This window comes from Nerophis lumbriciformis, linkage group LG17 (assembly GCF_033978685.3).
Source record: "Nerophis lumbriciformis linkage group LG17, RoL_Nlum_v2.1, whole genome shotgun sequence".
Classification (NCBI taxonomy): Eukaryota; Metazoa; Chordata; class Actinopteri; order Syngnathiformes; family Syngnathidae; genus Nerophis; species Nerophis lumbriciformis.
The window spans coordinates 17,921,026-17,942,758 of NC_084564.2; the positions used below are offsets into that span (position 1 = coordinate 17,921,026).

Sequence of the window (21,733 nt, forward strand, 5' to 3'; positions counted from 1 at the left end):
AGCTTCGCCAGAACACTGCCGTCTCTAAAAATAGAAACCATTAAACCACACAAACGATGATGTTATTATGTTTTGTGTTTTTCTGCTGCAGAGCGTCCACTGGAGGGAAGCTCTGAATATTCTGAAACTGGTGGTCAGTCGGTCGGCCAGCTTGGCGCAGCCTTCCAGCGACCTCTTCTATGAGGACGTCAGCAGAGTGTGGGACCGCTCCTCCAAGGCCTTGCCTGGGAAAACCCTGGATTTCCACTTTGACATATCAGAGGTGAAAGACCACAAAAAGTTAACTTGTCCCTACACCTCCACCCTTTGGGTGTGGTGGGTGTCTGGCTCACATTCTTATTAAAAGGAGGAAACATTTATCCCCCTTTCCTTTCCTACAAATGTTCCCCTTTTTCAAGCAAAACCCCTTTGAGATTTAGCTTGCGAGCTGAAAAGGTAAACACAGTAAATAAGCTGTGCAGCAAGAGGACATGAAAAAAAGTAATGTGTGGGAACTGAACACTGAGCTATTTGTGTAGCGCATGAATGGCAGGAAGTGATGTCACATCATTGCTGCAGCCCTTTGTGTGTGAATCACTGACTTGTCACCAAACACTGAGTGTGCGAGGACAAGCTGCCAATCCAAGCTAAATCGCCAACAAGTTATTTAAAACTGTAAAGATGCAGTCTTTTTCTTGCCGCAAGTGGAGGTGGAACTATCACGAAGGAACTTTGACCTGCTGAGACTGACATGGCTCATGTGTTTGTGTCCGCGCCGCCAGACGCCCGTGATTGGCCGGCGCTACGACGACTTGCGCGCTTCCCCGGGGCAAGACGGGAAAAGTAGAACTACAGCAGGCACCCGCAGCACCTCCTCCAGCTCCTCTGGATCTACATCCAATAACGTGCTGGTGCCCGTCAGCTGGAAGAGGCCTCAGTCTTCCCAGGTGATGATGAATACCAGTGAAATAATTTATCTATACTTGTTTACCACAAGTGTCTTAAATTGTTTGTAATTTTGCACAAAGGAGGTTATGTTTTCAGGGTTGGGAGGGTGTTTTGGTCCTATCAAGTAAAGCTTAAAAAAAACGACACACAGTTTTTCACCATGATCCATGAACGACCCAGGTAACATGCTTTGTTGGAAGTGTAATACAACTTCCTGTCTGTAGATTTATCCAGATTTTTAAATAATATGGATGATTTTTCTAATTACATTACATTTTAGTGATGATGAGCAAACTAATCAACAAAAAATCTAATTCTGAATGGGCAAAACTTGTTCTTGATCATTTCAAATAATCTCTATCTCATTCTGAATGGCAAACTCCCTAAGTAATTTTGAATAATAGTAATAATTTTTTTTTTTTGCAAGACACTCAAGAAGGTTTATCACATAAAAGCAGCATTAAAACTAAAAATGGAATTAAAGTAACAATTAAAAACAAACATTTGTGTCAGGCATAGGCCTGCCTTAACAGGTGGGTTTTGAGGTTACAATTAAAAATAATAACAGTCATTGCTCCTGATGTCGGGGCGGAAGGAGTTTCACAGGCAAAGCAGCTGAAGGCTCCTAACTCCATGGTAGACAGGCGGGCTGAGGGAACGGTCAGGTTGATGGAGGAGGAAGACCCGAGTGATCGGGTAGGAATGGTAATGTGTAAGTGGTCAGAAAAATATGGCGGGGCAAAGTTATGGATAGCGTTGAATGTATGGAGGAGGATCTTGTCATTGATGATAATCAAGGGATGAGCAAAACATTTTTTTATTTAGTTATTTGAAAAAAATATGTACAGGTACGTCGGGTGGCAGCACGGTGGAACAGGGGTTAGTGCATGTGCCTCACAATACGAAGGTCCTGAGTAGTCCTGAGTTCAATCCCGGGCTCTGGATCTTTCTGTGTGGAGTTTGCATGTTCTCCCCGTGACTGCGTGGGTTCCATCCGGGTACTCCGGCGTCCTCCCACCGCCAAAAACATGCACCTGGGGATAGGTTGATTGGCAACACTAAATGGTCCCTAGTGTGTGAATGTGAGTTTGAATGTTGTCTGTCTATCTGTGTTGGCCCTGTGATAAGGTGCCGCCTTCCGCCCGAATGCAGCTGAGATAGGCTCCAGCACCCCCCGCGACCCCAAAAGGGACAAGCGGTAGAAAATGGATGGATGTATGTCGGGTCAGAAGGTGTAATGTATCGTATTTTCCAGGCTATATTTCCAGGTGGTATTTAAGTAGCACCCACCAAATTTTAGAAGAAATAAATATTAGCCGCACCGAACTATAAGCTGCAGTCACATACCAGTACAAACTATTTCGTAAATGTTTATTTACATACTTTAATTGTTTCCAAACAGTGCCTTTCATACAGCATTAAAACAGGGATTGATCAAACAAAACATTAGCCATCGTCATGGACCCACTAGCTGCAGCAGCTCACTCTCTAATCAACTAAACAGACTCAATAACTCCATGGTGACGGTTGGGTGAATTTACGAAACTAAAACATTACAAAAAGACTGCCATTGTAAGTTAATAATACTAACAGCATATTTGCTAATGCTAACAAAACTGGCTTCATTACATAATGATAGCATGTGCAAATATGCATAAAAACACTCTTACAGACATCACACATTGGACGGTTTACTAAGTATGAATTGTTTTTGGTATATTGTAAAACTAACAAATGTCGCTTGGAGTGATTGATGTAGAATCATTTCGAGCAGAAATGCTCTGGACGAATAATAGACGAAAAAGGAACTTCCGGTTCAAGGCACAAAACTGGTATTTTTTCAACCTGCAGTGAGCGAACTCGTTCAAAAGATGGCGCCATAGCACAAATGATAACACCTTTTCAGTGTCTCTGTTGTATTAAAATTATGTGTTGAATACAAAATATTATGGCTGTTAGCGAAGAAAACACATGCAAATTTATTAAGCTCCTGTGCACAGGAGTGCGTCTCTTAAAACTGCACTTTTTTTGTTTTGCCTATCATTAAAAATCCCTATGTGAGACAAGAACACATATGTTTGTCTTTTTGATGCATTCTAAATCTAACAATTTGGGAGTGGAGTCATCTATTCGGCTAATAAAGCCCTCTAAAAAAAACATCCAAAAAGCGCCAACATTACTCCATATCAAATTAAATAAGTATTGGCATCATTGTTTTAATAAGAGCTAATGCTGAGAAACAATTTTTAGTAACACGGCGCCCTGATGACAGAGAGGTAACTACTGCAACTATTGACATACTGAGCTGCTGCTGCTGCATTGCCTCTGAGTTCACACGCAACACGCTCACTAACAGTACAGGCTTTTTTATAGTTTGCACATGCTATTATCGTGTGGTATTTGGATCTTAGTAGATCAGGCCCTAATGTGTATGCAAACTCTGAAGCTGTAATGTAACACCAACCAATTTGGATCTGATCTAGATTGCTTATTAGGTAGCACTGCAAAGAACAACAATTTAACGCCAAAATTCCAGGTATTCTTTTTAATAGAATTTTACTTGTCTATTCGAGGGTTATTTAGGATTTTTTTGTCCCATTGGATGAAATATCTTCTCTTTTTATTTTAGCTAAATAAAGATCATAGCTCAAGACACGTTTCCAAGCCGTGTTCGAAAACTTTCTGATTATATTTCTATGGCTTTGTTCCCTCCGCAGAAAAGAACTCGAGAGAAACTTGTCAATGTTTTATCTCTGTGCGGACAAGAAGTGGGCCTCACAAAAAATCCTTCGGCAAGTGACACTGATAGATGAAAACGCTGTTCATCCAGGACTGTCCTGATTAATTGTTGTTTTGGTGGTGAAGGTAATTTTCTCGAGCTGTGGAGACTTGGACCTCATGGAGCACCAACCCAGCCTCGTGTCTTCCGACGACGGGACCCGAGAAGCGGACACAGTGGATGACAGCGCCTCAGAGCAGCAGTTTAGAGTCTTCAGGGACTTTGACTTCCTGGATGTGGAGCTTGAGGATGGAGAGGTGAGTTCTCCATAAGGGAAACACTGATCCTCGGTCGTTTTGGATCTGCTTACACAATGCAGGTTCAAGCAGTAATGCTTTACTTTTCTGTTTCTGTGTGCTGTCTAGGAGTTGCAGGTAAGTTTTTTTTACCGTTTTGTTGATGTTGTTTTTGCTGTGTGCATGCGATGATTTGTACTGTTTGTTCAGGGGTATGACTAATTATTGTTAGTGGAAATTGCATGTTTTTTATGTATTATTCAAAAATAAAAACAATAAAAATTATTTATATATATATATATATATATATATATATATATATATATATGTATGTATATATGTATATGTATATAGATAATATAATTTAGTATAACAGAATATTATTTAATGTAATGTAATATAATAATTGAAAGTCGAGATTAATTATCTTGTTTTTGTTGTTTATTTAAAGAAATGTTATTTTAGTAATTTACAGGATGAAGCCCACTGTTAATTAATATTTGCAAATATATATTGTTTTTTCACATTTTATTTATTTATTTATTTATAGAGTGCATTCATGCCAGCCCATTAAATAATGAGCAAATTAAGAAAACTGTAAGAATTATAATAAATACAATACATTATTCATAATGATATATTTTTATTTGAATAAAATGCATAAAAAAATAAACATAAAATAATTAAATTAAGTGTGTTAACATTAATACACATTTTAAAATATATTCAAAATTAGATTAGGATACAGCCCTGTAGGAATTTCAAAGGGAACTACTTTGTACCTTTAATGCAATTTTTACTTCAATGTTATTTTTAAAGATGCTAAGATTGCTTCAGTTTTCCTAAAAACATCAGTAGAGTGGGTGTGATGCGAAGGTGAATAGTTAGACTATGGGTCAGACTACAGCATTCATTACAACCTTTTCTTGAGAAGGACAATATTTAGACCACTGCATGAATATGTACAAACACGAAATGAGCACTCCATTAGGTACACAGAATCAACGTGTACAAATACAAATGGATATAGATCAACAAACATGGTGCAGCTTGTATCGGATTGTGTAGGTGTACCTAATGTTGTGGCCGTTACAGACATGACCTTGTGCTTGATAACCATCTCTCGCTCGCTGTTGCAGGGGGAGACCATGGACAACTTCAACTGGGGCGTGCGCCGTCACTCGGTGGACAGCCTGGACCAGAGCGACCTGCACGCACTGGAGGAGAGCCATCTGTCCAGCAGCATGCCCAGCCTGAGCCACATCACGCCCGAGGAGGACTCTGACGAGTCATCTGAGGAGGATTCACTCTCTGCCAGCCAAATAATCTCCCACTCTCAGTTTGTAGGTTAACCTTTATTATTACTTTCCGACTCGTATACGGACAATACAGTGGCAAGTGCCAGTATGTGTTTAATCCGTTTAGTAGAGTTGTAGCTAAACTGAACGTTGCACGTTGGTCTAGAGATTTTGTGTTCGAATTTACATGTTCTCCCCATTTGTATGTGGGTTCTCTTTGCGTACTGCGGCTTACTCCTACATCCCCAAAACATAGTAAGCTAATTGGAGACTCTAAATTGTCCGCAGATGTGGAGGTGAGTGTGAATAATTGTTTCTACAGCCTGTCCTCGTTCTACGTTGTTTTGTCGTTAGGGTCCGCCCCTATAAATTAACACAGTGCAAAAAAATAAAAAATAGTTACGTGCGTGGGTTGGAAGAACACATAGTCGGACATTGCTACACTTAAGAAGGACAATGTCACTTTTGTTCTTTACTAAACAACTTTTCCTCCATTAAGTCTCCCAAGCATGAGGTGACTCTTCTGTGGGCAGTGTGTCAAATAAAAGGAAAGTGAAGTAGAATTGGACATTGTAGAGAAACTAGTCCGATATCAGTAACAAATATCAGATTGAATCAGCGCTCCGATATAAACGCTCCGATACAAGCAGTCCTGAAGCATGTTTAGGCCAGCTAACAGTTAAATGTCCTCCAACAAGCACACAAGGTTGATCACAAATATTAATATTTATGTAACACATACACTTTAGACTTAGAGCAGGCTAATAAAAAATATATATATACTGCATAAGAAGGTACCCTAAATAACTGACCAAAAAAAATAATTGACATGCTATTATGTTGTCCTTAAACAAATAAAATAAATTAATAATGAATATGTTTCTTAAGTAAACTGTCAAAGTTAAAGTGCAAATGAAAATACAGCTTCCCCACTTTTGGTTATACTTTTTGCGTTTAACAAACTTCTCTATGACGTTAGCTCCAGACGTCTTCTAAGGACCACAGCTGAGAAACTTTTTTTTTTTGGCGGCCGTCTTGGGGGCACTCGCCGCCCAACAATGGTTAAGAAACACTGTCTTAACATGTTTTGTGGACGACTTAGGTGTTGATTTAGCTGAAAGTTTGGACTAATTCTTGATTTATATCACCGTCGTAGGAACAGAACTCATGCGTAGATTGAGGCCCCCCCGGTATGTGCCCTTACATTGACAAGGGCAGAGTGTAGAACCTTTCACCCAAAGTCAGCTGGGATAGGCTCCAGCTCATCCGTGACCATAATGAGTACACGCGGTATAGAAAATGGATGGGTGGATCGTAGATGCACAAGCATGTATTCACACAGCTGCCCGCGCTTCCACGCATTTGGGGAATGTTGCCCACTCTTGTCAAATGTCTTTGGCCCAGGGTGTGTCCACTCAGCTCTCGTCTTGTCTCTCACTCTCTCTCTCTCTCTCTCTTTCTCTCTTGCAGACCGGCAGCCTCTCTCCTACCTCTGAGATCAATAACATGGACTCCTTTTGTAACACAACCTCGACTGACTCGACGCCGCCGAGTTCCAAAAATCCCAGTTTCGAGGTCCAACTGCCGGAGGACTCGAAGCAGCGGGTGAATAAGGGCTTCAGGGTGTCTGAGATTCTGGGAACTAACCAATCCTATCGCTCCTCCTTCCTAGAGTTCTTTACTAACTTTGCCAAATAGTTGCTACTTTCTCTCCCTCTTTCTATAGTTTTTGTTTTTTGCACTTTGGGTTTTTCTTAAACGTTCTCCCCTCCTTTTCTACATTTCCTCTCCTCAGAAAAGAGCATGAGACGCTCGTATTTTTATTTTTTTTGCAGCTGCATGTCAAAAAAGGGATTGAACTTGCAAGCATAATTTCATAGTAGTGATTATTTTGGGGTATTAGAAGTTCTGGAGTCTTTCTCTGTGTGTCCGTCCGCTCTTCGGCAATGTGTATACCTATTGCTTCAGTGTGGGTGGGGCTAAGCAGCTACTAAAAACTCTTATTGTGGCATGCGGGACGTCAAGAAAGGTGTACACATTGCCTACCTCAAAATGTGTGCAAGGCCGCAATGACGGCATAATTAATACAAATTGGCTGACTCCACGCTAAATTGATGCGATGAAAGACCTCAAGGAGTGTCCCATAGCAAGGTTAGTGTGACCGTTTACCGCCAAGAATGTGTTTCTATGAATTGAGGTGTGGTGCATTCTGCATTAGTGTTTGTGTAAGTGCTAAAAAAAATATGTCCCCTGCTTTCAAACAGCATGACTTCTCACAAGAGGATAAAGATGTACACGAGGAGAACATGTCGCTCTCCATCAGCGATCTTCCCCCTGAATTTCACTGCACTCACGGGTTCTACAAAGAGCTGGACCTTGACAGCTGCTTGCCCAGGTACGCCCTCTCCTCCCCGCTGGCTAACGAGATAATGACGACTAAACATCCTCTCCGCCCTCAGTCTCGCAGAGGAGGAGAGAGACGACACAGTGGAATCCGGCTCATCCCCGCCGCCATCTCCCTTCTTCTCAGCCATCCTGGCGGCGTTCCAGCCGGCGGTGTGCGACGACGCCGAGGAGGCTTGGCGGACTCACGTCAACCAGCTCGTGTCCGACTCGGACGGCTCCTGTGCGGTCTACACCTTCCATGTGTTCTCCTCCCTCTTCCAGGTAGTCCATTAAGTCCATTAAGGGAGTGGGCCTCTTGGAAGCCACTAATCAAAGTGAAAGGGTGAAAGGATTAGCCCTCAGCTTAGAAAAGAGGCTTTGTGTCAAAAGATGTCTGCTTGATTTGGGGAAAAAGGCAATTAGTGGTCCTGCAAGCTTCATTAAGCAGATGTTGACCAAGTCTGACAGGGCGGCGTCCCAGAGGGATGACACCCTGCAAGCATGACTTGAGAGGCCATATATTTTTTTACCCTAACCGCAAAGAGCACAAGGTGTTAAATGCAACAATTTATTTATCTACTTTATTAATATTTTGGAGTGCATGAGAAAGTGAAAACAGTTGAATAGGGTTTCAATTGGAATATTTACATCAAATCCACATGTTAATTATGAGCTAAGCAATGTGTTAGCCCACAGTTTACATTTTGCTGTAGCGGTCGGTTTAGTGGCTGCCCTCAGTCTCTTGGATAAAATGTCTCTTTATATAGTAAGTAGAGATGAGTCCTTCAAATGCAGCCACTGCCATCTTGTGGATATAATAAAAAACGCTCCATCAGGAGGTTACCTACACTTACAGTTGTTAATGGCAATGTTTTTAGACTACTCCACTACTACATATGTACTTTGTAGACTGTTTTATGCCCATTTTCCACTGCATGGTACCTACTCATTTTACGGCTCTGCTTGGTAATACCCTTAAAAGAACAGGTACTATGTAGTCAGCTAAGTGTGCCATTATCAAATGTCATGTGAGACTTAAAGGGGTCATACTATGATATTTTTTTCTATATTTAAAACTCTTCCTTGTGATCTACATAACAAGTAATGGTGGTTCTTTGGTCAAAATGTTGCATAGATTAGGTTTTACAATCTATCTTCAAGCCACTTTCTGACCGTCACTTAAGGTTGCGCCGTTTTACGGCCGGTCTTATTCACGTGCCTCCACTTCGACAGTGTCTTCTCTCTGTCATCCATGTTGTAGTTTTTAAAAAATGGCAACAGCGGAGGGTGCACGTGCATGTAAGAGGCAGTCTGCCCCACTACAAGAAGATAGAGAAAAAGGAGCCTATTGACTCCAACGTCAGACTACAATGGCGGACTCGCGCAAGCTTTTCGGGTAAATTTCTACTATATATGGCGATATCCGCTGATGTCACACTTGGAAAAAAACTTCCCAAATTGGGCAAATTCCAAACGGCTCATTTGGACAAGGTATGAAAGAAGGCGAGATTTTTTTATAAATATATCTGCAATGTCTCCACGGTTTGATTTCACATTTTCAGGACTTATGTAGATCCCAAATACACAAAAACTGGTACCAATAGGTAAGAAAAGTTGGTTTTGCATAATAGGTCTCCTTCAAGATGTTGTCACTAGTAAGCATGTTCATTTGCTTTGCAGAGTCTCCAGATCAAATTTAGCTCCCTGACCTGTGAGGCCGTCAGTTACCTCGGCGACAGCCTGAGAGGATTAGGATCAAAGTTCCTGAGGTCGTCTCAAATGCTGACAGCGTGTGCCGAGTGTCCCACGTTGTTTATCGATGCCGACACAGTGAGTAACCTGGCCTTTTCCAATCATTTTAGGGTGTGCTGATAACACGCCTGGTCCAGCACCGAGTCCAGCCCGGTCCTCCAAATGAGAGTGCGAGAGCGCTAGGCAACAAGCTAAAACCTAATGTGTAGTGCAAAGGCTTAAGGCGTCAGGGAGTGAGGTTTTACCAAAGTTTCTCCGTTACGCGTTCAGTTCTGTCATGTTGGGTTGAAGAAAAGTCTGCTCCGCTCTGATCATCTGAACCCTTGTGTGCACCAAACAAACGTACCGTAACGGCTTAAGAGATATAGTTGCCGGACAGTGTGTGTCTGCTCTTCAGTATATTTTTGTATTTTGTACATTTCAGAAGCTTTTTCTGAAATCTATGCTGGTAAAAAAAACAGAATTTAAAAACGGACATTTGTAGCCCTCAGCTTGTTTTTACTGTCGCACGACACAATCTATACACAAAAAAACCACACATCCTGGATAAAGATGGTAGAGCAAGTGTGCCAGCAACTTGAGCGTTTCAGATTCGTATCCGGCTTCCGCCAAGCATCCTGTCCAAATAAACATGTTTTCTTGTGAGATATGGTCCATTTTTGAGTTAGCTAAAACCCTTAAAAAGGTTTTAATTGGCAGGATAATAATAATATTAGTAAATAATAATAAGAATGAATTAAATACTTCAAGAGTGTTAGATTAGATATTTCACTAATTTGCTTTGTTACTTATACCACAAAGCCTTTAATTTTTTTGTGTGGCCCTGGTTTGAAAAGGTTTGGACAGCCCAGGTTTTGAATATTTGAGTCACGTCACATAGTACAATACATCTTGGTCTAGTCAAGGAGGTGACCAAGAACCTGATGGTCACTCTGTCAGAGCTACAGCATTCCTCTGTGGAGAGAGGAGAACCTACCAGAACGACAACCATCTATGCAGCAATCCACAAATCAGGCCTGTATATAATAGTAGCTATTTCATAGTAAAAAGTTTTGCACCTGAAAGACTCTTAGACCATGAGAAACAAAATTATCTGGTCTGATGAGACAAAGATTGAACTCTTTGGCATGAATGTCAAAAGTCATGTTTGGAGGAAACCAGGCACCGCTCATCAACAGGCCAGTACCGTAACTACAGTGAATGATGGTGATGGCAGCATCATGTTGTGGGGATGGTTTTCAGCGGCAGTAACTGAGAGACTAGTCAGGATAGAGGGAAAGATAAATGCAACAATGTACAGACTAGACATCCTGGATGAAAACCAATGCTTCCCATTCAACCTGATGGAGCTTGAGAGGTGCTGCAAAGAGGAATGGGTGAAACTGCCCAGTGATAGGTGTGCCAAGCTTGTGGCATCGTATTCAAAAAGGTCTGAGGCTGTAATTGCTGCCAAAGGTGCATCAACAAAGTATGAAGGCTGTAAATACTTATGTACATATGTTTTTTTATTTAAGCTTTTTAATCAATTAGCAAAAAAAAAAAAGAAGTTTTTAAAAACCTTGTAACATTGTCATTATTAAATTTATTTTATTTTGGAATAAGGCTGTAACATAACAAAATGTGGAAAAAGTGAAGCACGTTGCCTTCCGGATGCACTGTTTGTCACCATGCTGCCTAATTAAGTCCATATGTTAACCAATTGTTTTTTAATGTACTGCCTTTGATCACATGACAAATGATACCAGTGTGAACCTAACCACACCAAAGCACGCAACAAGTATCTTTTTAAAATGTTTGGTCAGTAACACAGTACTAAACCAAGTTGAAGTTAAAATACCCATGATTGTCACACACACACACTAGGTGTGGTGAAATTATTCTCTGCATTTGACCCATCACCCTTGATGTTAAAAGTATTCATGGTACTGTAAGCAAACCTTACCAAACACCTGCTGATGTTCACAGATTATGTCGTATGGACTCCTGGAGAAAATGAAATTCAGCGTGTTGGAGCTTCAGGAGTATCTCGACACTTATAACAGCAAAAAGGAGGCAGCTCTGACGGTAAGGACAAACGTTGAGTATTCACGTCTTAAAAGTTCATGCGTTTACCACATTGTCTCATTCTCAGTGGCTCAGCAACTGCAAGGCCACTTTTCCCAGAAGTCCCGCTGGCATTATGGTCACATGTCAGCCAGCTGAGCAGGAGGAAAAGGTAATGCAGTCACCTGTCAGTCTGCAATTCTATCATAATGTTATTATGCAGCTTTATGAATGGTGTTCTGACACATGAAATAACGCAAGATTCCGGATTCCATTTAAACTGACTTGTCACACTGTCTCCTCTGCTATGCCATTAATTTGTGACTCTGTAGTTCTGTGAGTGCTTCCCTTCATTTCCTCCAACTGTGCACTGTGTACTGTATATCTATTTGCTTGATGATCAGCTGTGCTTTGTGGTAATGTATTGCTCTGCTTGGACATTAGACTTTTGCCTTTATTATAAATCTTATTTTGTATATAACTCCAGCGTAAGGTTCTGTCTCTAATAAAGTCAAATATTAAAACGTAAATATGATTAAGCTTGTCAAAAATCCTCTATATGACAGGAGCACTCCACTGTGACATGCTGCAAAAACGTGAGTCAAAGATCCTCTATAGGACAGGAGCACTCTGGGGTTTTTAGGGACGTACTGCACTGCCAAAATGCTAGTCAAAGATCCTCTATACCAGTGTTCCCTAACCACAATTGTTGGGCCGCCAAAAAATATATGTTTCTCAGCTGCGGGGCACCTCTTGTAGCAGTAATGACAATCTCAAACAAACAGTCGGAGTCGCATGTTTGTGAGGATTTAATCCAATAATCAGGCAAGAATACAAAAATACAAAATGTGCCGCTGGCATGGGAAGCTACTGTAAAGGATTAACAACAAAAGGAGCAAGAAGCAAGTAGAACCAATGTAAATGTTGCGTGTTGCGAATAAGACTGCCAGGCAGAGTGTGGTGTGAGGCAGGAATAAGTAGCTGTCTGATTAGTGACCAGGAGCAGGTGAGCGTCCCGACCACTAATCAGAGGCAGGTGACAAAAATCAGCAGCATGGCAACAAAGAAAACAAACAAGGGTGCTGAATCAGAATTAATCACCAGCTAAAGAAATATCAAACTAAACAAAACATGATCCAGTCAACAGATAATGACAATAATGCGGCATATCACATACAATGATTTGGCATGGCACTTAAAATTATATGGCAGACAACATAAAATGACGCTGCGGACCACATAAAATTATGTGGCAGGCCAGATTTGGCCCCCGGGCCATGAGTTTGACACATGGGCTTTATATGATAACAATAAAAGAACTGTTTTCTAGGACATACTGCCAAAACTCTAATCAAAGATCCTCTACATGACAGGATCACTCTGCTGTTTTTAAGCGAGTGCAGCCAAAATGCCAGTCAAAGATCCTTTATACGATGACAAGACAAACACTCTTCTGTTTTATAGGACGTACTGCCAAAACTCTAGTTAAAGGTCCTCCATATGACAGAAGCACTATGCTGTTTTTTAGGACGTGCTGCCAAAATGGTAGTCAAAAATCCTCTCTATGACAGGAGCACTCTGCTGTTTTTAAGGATGTACTGCACTGCCAAAATGCTTGTCAAGGATCCTGTACATGATGACAATACAAGCGCTTTCAGAAGTTTGTTTTTTAAGAAAGTACAGCCAAAATGCTAGTCAAAGATCCTCCAAATGACAGGGGCGCTCTGCTGTTTTTAAGAACATACTGCCAATATGCTACTCAAAGATCCTCTATATGGGTTGTACTTGTACTTGTATAGCGCTTTTCTACCTTCAAGGTACTCAAAGCGCTTTGACACTACTTCCACATTTACCCATTCACACACACATTCACACACTGATGGAGGCAGGGGTGATAGGCTGTTTGTAAGGACAAACTGCCAAAACGCAAGTCAAAGATCCTCTATATTTTTTTAGGAATCTGTTGTATAAAAAATCTCAGCTTTGGTCTGCTTTGATCTTCAGTTGAAAAGCAGTGTACTTAACATGCTTAAACAAGAGGAGAAATATAATCTTAGAATTTTTTTTAATTTAAAACGTTTGTATGCACGTACAACACTTAAGACCTTCAGTATATCAGTATGTGGAATTAAATTATGGAATGGATTAAGCAAAGCAATCAAACAATGTACTAATATGATCCACTTCAAGAAACTCTTCAAACTTAGTGTTTACAAAGTACAAAGAACAAGAATCATGACAAACATTCTCAATTTATTTCATCCATCCATTCATTTATTCTCAAAATAATCTTACTTATCTCATCATATGAAATATGACTTACTTCACCAATTATTATTATTAAATTATTATTATTATTATTTATTTTTTTATTATTGTGATTACTTATGGAGTATATTGTGAATAAATTGTGAACAGGAAGCGAACAAAAAGTTTTAGCAACTGTTATGTAAAGAAAAGGGGTAGGATTAAATAAACTCTGCTTCTTCCTACTCCTTTTCGAACATGTTGAAAAGAGAAACTGGAAATTGTGATGTATCATGTTGTATGCTTGCATGTTCGAAATAAACTCAAACTCAAGTAAATAAGTCCTACAATACAATGTTTGTGCAAACCCTTTATCATCAAACAATTCCTCTCGCTCATGAGGATAAGAGAAAGATGAAGCTGTAGAAAACATACAGTAGACATATAGTCATCGCTCTAACAAACAATATTTGCATGCATTTACACACACACGTCACCTTTCAACTCTGAATTGACAGGTGTGGTGTGGTCGACACATGAACTCTGAGTGCATGTCAACAATGAATTTGCACGGCGTCTCTTTTTGATTCTTCCTTATTTTCTGTCCTGCAACATGCTCGCTTTGTAGCAAATGGAATCTCTGGCTGTAAGTTGGATGAGGCTTGTTTCCCCTAATTTGCCTGTCGCATGGACTACAGTTAGTTAGTTGCACAATAGCTTGGAATAGTAGAGCAGCTAATAGACTAGAGCAGAGGTCTTCAACAGGGGTTCCGTGGCCCCCAGGGGGTCGGCAGATGTACTGCCTGGGGATCGTGAAATATTTTAATGATTAGACTTTTTTTTTTTAATATATATTTTTTATATTCTCTTCACAATTTTTTCACAAATGTCTTTAAATATACATTAATCCAACACACTGTAGTGTAGTTTAGAAATAACATGCATGACCACCCTACTCACTGTAGCGTGCAGGTTTTAAATAAAAACTTGAATAAATAATTGTATTATTTATTCATGTTAGCTAACGATTAGCCCGCTAATGGTGCGTTCAATTCACCTTGGAAGTCGGAGCTGAGAGTGACGTCACAGCCGAGCTACGAGCATTCCAGTAACAAAGTATGCAATCAAGCTAAAAGCTATTCTATTGCTCGCCTCATCTGAATACAAACAACTTCTGGACAAATATGTTAAAGTCAAAGTTAAAGTCCCAATGATTGTCACACACACACTAGGTGTGGTGAAATTTGTCCTCTGCATTTGACCCATCCCCTTGTTCACCCCCTGGGAGGTGAGGGGAGCAGTGAGCAGCAGCGTGGGCCGCGCTCGGGAATCATTTGGTGATTTAACCCCCAATTCCAACCCTTGATGCTGAGTGCCAAGCAGGGGGGCAATGTGTCCCATTTTTCGTAGTCTTTGGTATGACTCGGCCGGGGTTTGAACTCACAACCTACCGATTTCAGGGCGGACACTCTAACCACAAAGCCACTGCAGCCTTCAAACACAGTTTATGAAGAGGAAACACAAAACTTAAACTTAAAACATTAGAATGTCGTGTAAATGTTTGTTTATTCCAGCAATCAGATGAAACTAACATACAGTAGGAAGGGGATTCATATGGCCCCATTCGTCGCGGTTTACCTGACACATGAAACGTGACGAATTGGGGAGGTGCATTATGCACTTTAGCCGCCAGTAAGCAGTAGTGTTAAATACCTTAAAATGTGTTTTGTGGCAATTCTTACTTTGACCACTGAGTCGGTTGCTATGTAGAGTGTCGCTTTCCAGCATTTTCAGCAGACTGCATTGAAAAATTATTCCCCCACCCCTTCCTCTTACACGAGGTCCACCCAGGAATGGGGTCTATGAATCCCTTCATTATTGTACGACTGAGGCTCATAACATGCAACTCAAGATATTTCAAGCCTTCTTTTGATACAATTCTGATGATGTTCAGCTTCTGAAAACCTTAAATTGGAAAGCTGTAAAATATTTGGGGCTTTCAAAAACTGTAGGCCATGATCATCAATTAAACAAATAAAGGCTTGACATATCTAATTTTGCATGTAATGAGTTTATATCGCTTATTAGTTTCACATCTGAAGTTGAATTGATGACATGGATGAACTTTTGCACGATATTCCAATTTTTTTATATTTCACCTGTATATGGTACTTTTACTTAAGTGTAAATGACCTTTTGTCAGGTGGTATACGTCCAACAATACATCGTTTACGGTTGATTTAGTTCAGCAAAAACTAGTCAGAAGTGCCAATAATTTTTCATTATTATTGAAGCTTCTATTATTGTTTACCGTCAGAGCAGCCATCTTTGAAAGCCAAAGTGGTGACGACTCTCCCAACTTTTTGAGTAGGAGACCCGACCTTGTAATTGAAAACGCACCATTTTTGCCAGCGAGCAAGTAGCGCGCCAGTTGCAGCTAGCAATTAGCGTGCTCGTTTCCAGCTAGCTATTAGCGGTGCTATTCTGTATCACTTAAGTATCTTAGTTCTGCACAATAAAAAGGTACCTTTAGGACCAGTTTAATTGAAAACACAATCACAGTTTTGTACGGGATATATAAGTAGGGGGTCCTCGCACTATCTCTCCATTAGTTTGGGGGACCTTGGCCTAGAAAACGTTGAAGACCCCTGGACTAGAGTCTTACAAGGGAGCACTGGAGTAATCATGGTAACATCTTTTTCTTGAACTTCTCAGCAACTGGAGCTCTGTCATAGACTCTACAAACTCCACTTTCAGCTCCTGCTGCTGTTTCAGTCCTACTGTAAGCTGATCGAGCAGGTCTACGCAATAAGCTCCATTCCCAAAGTAGGTAAACACACTGTTTTTCTTGTCATATTCATCCATGACGCTTATTTGGTCCTTTCACCGCGCAGCTAACCAATGCATCCGGAGAGCTGACCGAGCTGAAGAGTCATCTCAGAGCAGCCCTCATGGCGGATGATGACAAAGTGGTTCATCACTCGTCCCAGCTTTCCACCTTCAGCTCCTCTGAGGCGGCTGTGCAGGCCATCCTGGAAGCTCTGAAGAGCAACACCTTCGCTACGGCTATTTACTATATAAGGGAATGCAGGTAAGAAAAGTGAAGCATAAAAACACTACATACTTCTCTGGTCCCAATCAAGTGGCAGTTGCAAGCTAACAAAAAATAAGCGTGTTGTTTAGCTTTAGTTACAGCAAATAACTTTGATTTAAACAAGAGGTGGTACATTTTCATACTTAATGTGACAAATAAATACAAATGCATTCATGTGAGGCGTCAAATATGTCAGGGGATAGGAACTCCAGCAGTGTCCAACCCACCTGTGCTCGTATAGCTATTGACACTGTGGATACAGTCGATGATTTATTGATCCTTTGCAGGAAAATTACTTTGCTACAGCAGCCACGTTTGCAGACAGCATAGTACAAATAGGAATACAAGATTTTAGGTAAAATAAATTCAATACTAAACAAATAATGATATGAGTAATAATGATAACATAAAATAACTTTAAAAGATTTTAACCAAAAAGAAAAAAACAATTTAGAATGTATCTGTATTTATTAGTTACCCTACTTTGTATGCCTCTATATCAACTCTGCGTTAAGTAATTTGGTGCATTTTTGCCAAAATGTTCATTAGTTTTCAACAAAGTTAACTATGAAGTGTGTTCTGAAAAATGTGACTGCTTTGAAAAAAAATTGGTAGTTACCAACATAAGTAATGGACAGATTTTGATTAAATGTTCAGAAAATGTCCGAAATAGGACCTGGCACAAGTGCTTTTCTAGTTTGTATTATTATTGATGTATGAGCTTGTCAAAGCACTTGTTGTTGACATTCATTCTGTCACCATACAGTATAAACAAACAACCAGTTGTGCATTTGAGATTATTCAAGGTTTACACTGTTTTTGTATTAATGTGTTTCCTGGTATGTAAAATAACCACAATATAGTAAGGTTTTTTTTTTACCTTTCAAATGCATGAGCAAATTGTCGAACAGTTTAAGAAAAACATTTCTCAACGAGCTATTGCAAGGAATTTAGGGATTTCACCATCTGCGGTCCGTAATATCATCAAAAGGTTCAGAGAATCTGGATAAATCACTGCCCGTGACCTTCGATCCCTCAGGCGGTACTGCATCAAAAAGCGACATCAGTGTGTAAAGGATATCACCACATGGACTCAGGAACACTACAGAAAACCACTGTCAGTAACTACAGTTTGTCGGTACATCTGTAAGTGCAAGTTAAAACTCTACTATGCAAAGCCAAAGCCATTTATCAGCAACACCCAAAAATGCGGCCGGCTTCGCTGGGCCCGAGCTCATCTAAGATGACTGATGCAAAGTGTAAAAGTGTTCTGTGGTCTGACGAATTGACATTTCAAATTGTTTTTGGAAACTGTGGACGTTGTGTCCTCCGGACCAAAGAGGAAAGGAACCATCCAGATTGTTATAGGCGCAAAGTTGAAAAGCCAGCATCTGTGATGGTATGGGGGTGTATTAGTGCCCAAGGTATGGGTAACTTACACATCTGTGAAGGCACCAATAATTCTGAAAGGTACATACAGGTTTTGCCGCAACATATGTTGCCATCCAAGCAACGTCTTTTTCATGGAAGCCCCTTCTTATTTCAGCAAGACAATGCCAAGTCACATTCTGCACGTGTTACAACAGTGTGGCTTCGTAGTAAAAGAGTGTGGGTACTAGACTGGCCTGCCTGTAGTCCAGACCTGTCTCCCATTAAAAATGTGTGGCGCATTATGAAGCGTTAACTACAACAACGGAGACCCCGGACTGTTGAACAACTTAAGCTGTACATCAAGCAAGAATGGGAAAGAATTCCACCTGAAAAGCTTTAAAAATTGGTCTCCTCAGTTCCTAAACGTTTACTGAGTGTTGTTAAAAGGAAAGGCCATGTAACACAGTGGTAAAAATGCCCCTGTGCCAACTTTTTTGCAATGTGTTGCTGCCATTAAATTCTAAGTTAATGATTATTTGCAAAAAAAAAATGAAGTTTCTCAGTTCCAAGATTAAATATATTGTCTTTGCAGTGTACAAACCCGGTTTCCATATGAGTTGGGAAATTGTGTTAGATGTAAATATGAACGGAATACAATGACTTGCTAATCCTTTTCAACCCATATTCAATTGAATGCACTACAAAGACAAGATATTTGATGTTCAAACTCATAAACTTTTTTTTTTTTATGTAAATAATAATTAACTTAGAATTTCATGGCTGCAACACGTGCCAAAGTAGTTGGGAAAAGGCATGTTCACCACTGTGTTACATGGCCTTTCCTTTTAACAACACTCAGTAAATGTTTGGGAACTTAGGAGACACATTTTTTAAGCTTCTCAGGTGGAATTCTTTCCCATTCTTGCTTGATGTACAGCTTAAGTTGTTCAACAGTCCGGGGGTCTCCGTTGTGGTATTTTAGGCTTCATAATGCGCCACACATTTTCAATGGGAGACAGGTCTGGACTACAGGCAGGCCAGTCTAGTACCCGCACTCTTTTACTATGAACCCACGTTGATGTAACACGTGGCTTGGCATTGTCTTGCTGAAATAAGCGGGGGCGTCCATGGTAACGTTGCTTGGATGGCAACATATGTTGCTCCAAAACCTGTATGTACCTTTCAGCATTAATGGTGCCTTCACTGATGTGTAAGTTACCCATGTCTTGGGCACTAATACACCCCATACCATCACAGATTCTGGCTTTTCAACTTTGCGCCTATAACAATCTGGATGGTTCTTTTCCTCTTTGGTCCGGAGGACACGACGTCCACAGTTTCCAAAAACAATTTGAAATGTGGACTCGTCAGACCACAGAACACTTTTCCACTTTGTAACAGTCCATCTTAGATGAGCTCAGGCCCAGCGAAGCCGACTGCGTTTCTGGGTGTTGTTGATAAACGGTTTTCGTCTTGCATAGGAGAGTTTTAACTTGCACTTACAGATGTAGCGACCAACTGTAGTTACTGACAGTGGGTTTCTGAAGTGTTCCTGAGCCCATGTGGTGATATCCTTTACACACTGATGTCGCTTGTTGATGCAGTACAGCCTGAGGGATCGAAGGTCACGGGCTTAGCTGCTTACGTGCAGTGATTTCTCCAGATTCTCTGAACCCTTTGATGATATTATGGACCGTAGATGGTGAAATCCCTAAATTCCTTGCAATAGCTGTTTTTTCTTAAACTGTTCAACAATTTGCTCATGCATTTGTTGACAATGTGGTGACCCTCGCCCCATCCTTGTTTGTGAATGACTGAGCATTTCATGGAATCTACTTTTATACCCAATCATGGCACCCACCTATTCCCAATTTGCCTGTTCACCTGTGGGATGTTCCAAATAAGTGTTTGATGAGCATTCCTCAACTTTATCAGCATTTATTGCCACCTTTCCCAACTTCTTTGTCACCTGTTGCTGGCATCAAATTCTAAAGTTAATGATTATTTGCAAAAAAAAAAAGTTCAGTTTGAACATCAAATATGTTGTCTTTGTAGCATATTCAACTGAATATGGGTTGAAAATGATTTGCAAATCATTGTATTCCATTTATATTTACATCTAATACAATTTCCCAACTCATATGGAAACGGTGTTTGTATTCAATTGAATATAAGTTGAAAAGGATTTGCAAATCATTTTATTCTGTTTTTATTTACGATTTACACAACGTGCCAACTTCACTAGTTTTAGGTTTTGTAAGTAATTTGCAGTGTAATCCTTGTTTCGATTCCAGAGCAACGTGGCCTAATGACATATTCGGCAACCATTGTGAGGATGAGGTCCAGACTTTACTGAACATCTACTTTCGCCATCAAACCCTGGGTCAGACGGGAACGTTCGCGTTGGTGGGCTCAAAGCAGGACCTGACAGACATCTCCGCCAAGTTGATGGAACTCAACGGAGAGATGCGGGACATGATTCGGCAAGCGCGCGGCTACCGAGCCATCACTGCTTTCCTCCCGGACGCCAGGGTTTCGGGATCGAGTCTCTGACGGCAGACCGCCAGCGGATGCCCGCACTTAGGAATAACAAACATCAGAATGTTCTGAGATCTTTGCAGCAATATTGAGAGGCTTTTATTGCACCAATGGATGTTGTCACAAAGCGACAACGTTAACATTTCACAATATAGCATACCAAAGCTTTGCAGCTCATCTTAAACTGTCAAAAGGGGAATTGTGCAATTTTTCACACATGTGGAAGGAGTTTAACTGTACAGTCAAAGAATGTATTTGAATTTCGCAGGAAAAAAACATAAGGGAGACTTGGTTACTTTGTGTGCGTGGGGGTGGGATTGTGTGTTTGTGTGCTTGAGTGTGGAATTTAGCGTGTTGTGTAGGACATGAACTGTAGTTTATTGCTGCTTGGGAATGCTGCAGATCTACTGTAATGTGCATTGCTGGTGTCTGAGTTATGCTTTAATTTACAAACACCTGACTGTACTTTGCAGCTTTTCAGCATATGACAAATAATTTATATTTGCAAGAGAGAATACAAGCTTTTCCTGCCTAGATTTTAAAGGAAATTATTTTATTGAACCTTGTCAAGTTTGCAAATTCTATCTTAGTCATCTTTAGGAACAAATATTTTCATGGAGCACTTGTACATAGAGCGCTTTATTGGCGCCACAAGATTGTATTTTTATGAAATTGCAATTTGAGGAGATAGTTACGTTATTTTTTAAAGCTTTCAAGAGGAATTGTATGTGTGTCTGATGTTGTACATAGTTTTGCCTTTGCAATGTGTTGAAAGTGGTGTACTGTACACTTGTGTAACAATAACAAATAAAACATACATTTGTTAAACATTGCTATGTCGTTTTTACATCAATCGTTTTATTATCATTCTAGCAGGAGGACTACTGTCGATACTGAAATACGGATACCGCCAATACAAGCTCTTTATGCGCATAATATCGATTTTCAAATCGAAATATCTATATTTTTGATACTTCAGTTATTTGAGATTATCCATATCATTACTAGGAACACTATAAAGTAACTAAATAACTGAGACCATGTCTGAATTAAACGCAATTGG

At 40.3% G+C, this 21,733-nt stretch overlaps 1 protein-coding gene across 4 annotated transcripts in view; it reads left to right on the plus strand.

Moving 5' to 3' along the window:
• The window catches only part of LOC133614571 (protein furry homolog), an 87,100-nt gene extending 65,597 nt beyond the window's left edge, over positions 1 to 21,503 (plus strand). For 2 of the 4 annotated variants that reach the window (XM_061972640.2, XM_061972641.2), the window contains exons 47-61: positions 92 to 262; positions 762 to 926; positions 3,645 to 3,719; positions 3,793 to 3,963; positions 5,082 to 5,285; positions 6,711 to 6,845; positions 7,505 to 7,635; positions 7,700 to 7,907; positions 9,306 to 9,455; positions 11,343 to 11,441; positions 11,509 to 11,592; positions 14,296 to 14,313; positions 16,383 to 16,493; positions 16,562 to 16,758; positions 20,427 to 21,503. In XM_061972640.2, the coding sequence (XP_061828624.1) occupies positions 92 to 262; positions 762 to 926; positions 3,645 to 3,719; positions 3,793 to 3,963; positions 5,082 to 5,285; positions 6,711 to 6,845; positions 7,505 to 7,635; positions 7,700 to 7,907; positions 9,306 to 9,455; positions 11,343 to 11,441; positions 11,509 to 11,592; positions 14,296 to 14,313; positions 16,383 to 16,493; positions 16,562 to 16,758; positions 20,427 to 20,685 (2,178 nt within the window). In that variant the 3' untranslated portion in view covers positions 20,686 to 21,503. The remainder of the gene's footprint in view (positions 1 to 91; positions 263 to 761; positions 927 to 3,644; positions 3,720 to 3,792; positions 3,964 to 5,081; positions 5,286 to 6,710; positions 6,846 to 7,504; positions 7,636 to 7,699; positions 7,908 to 9,305; positions 9,456 to 11,342; positions 11,442 to 11,508; positions 11,593 to 14,295; positions 14,314 to 16,382; positions 16,494 to 16,561; positions 16,759 to 20,426) is intronic. The other 2 variants (XM_061972643.2, XM_061972642.2) reach the window with 1 other exon arrangement.
• Positions 21,504 to 21,733: the final 230 nt, after the last annotated feature.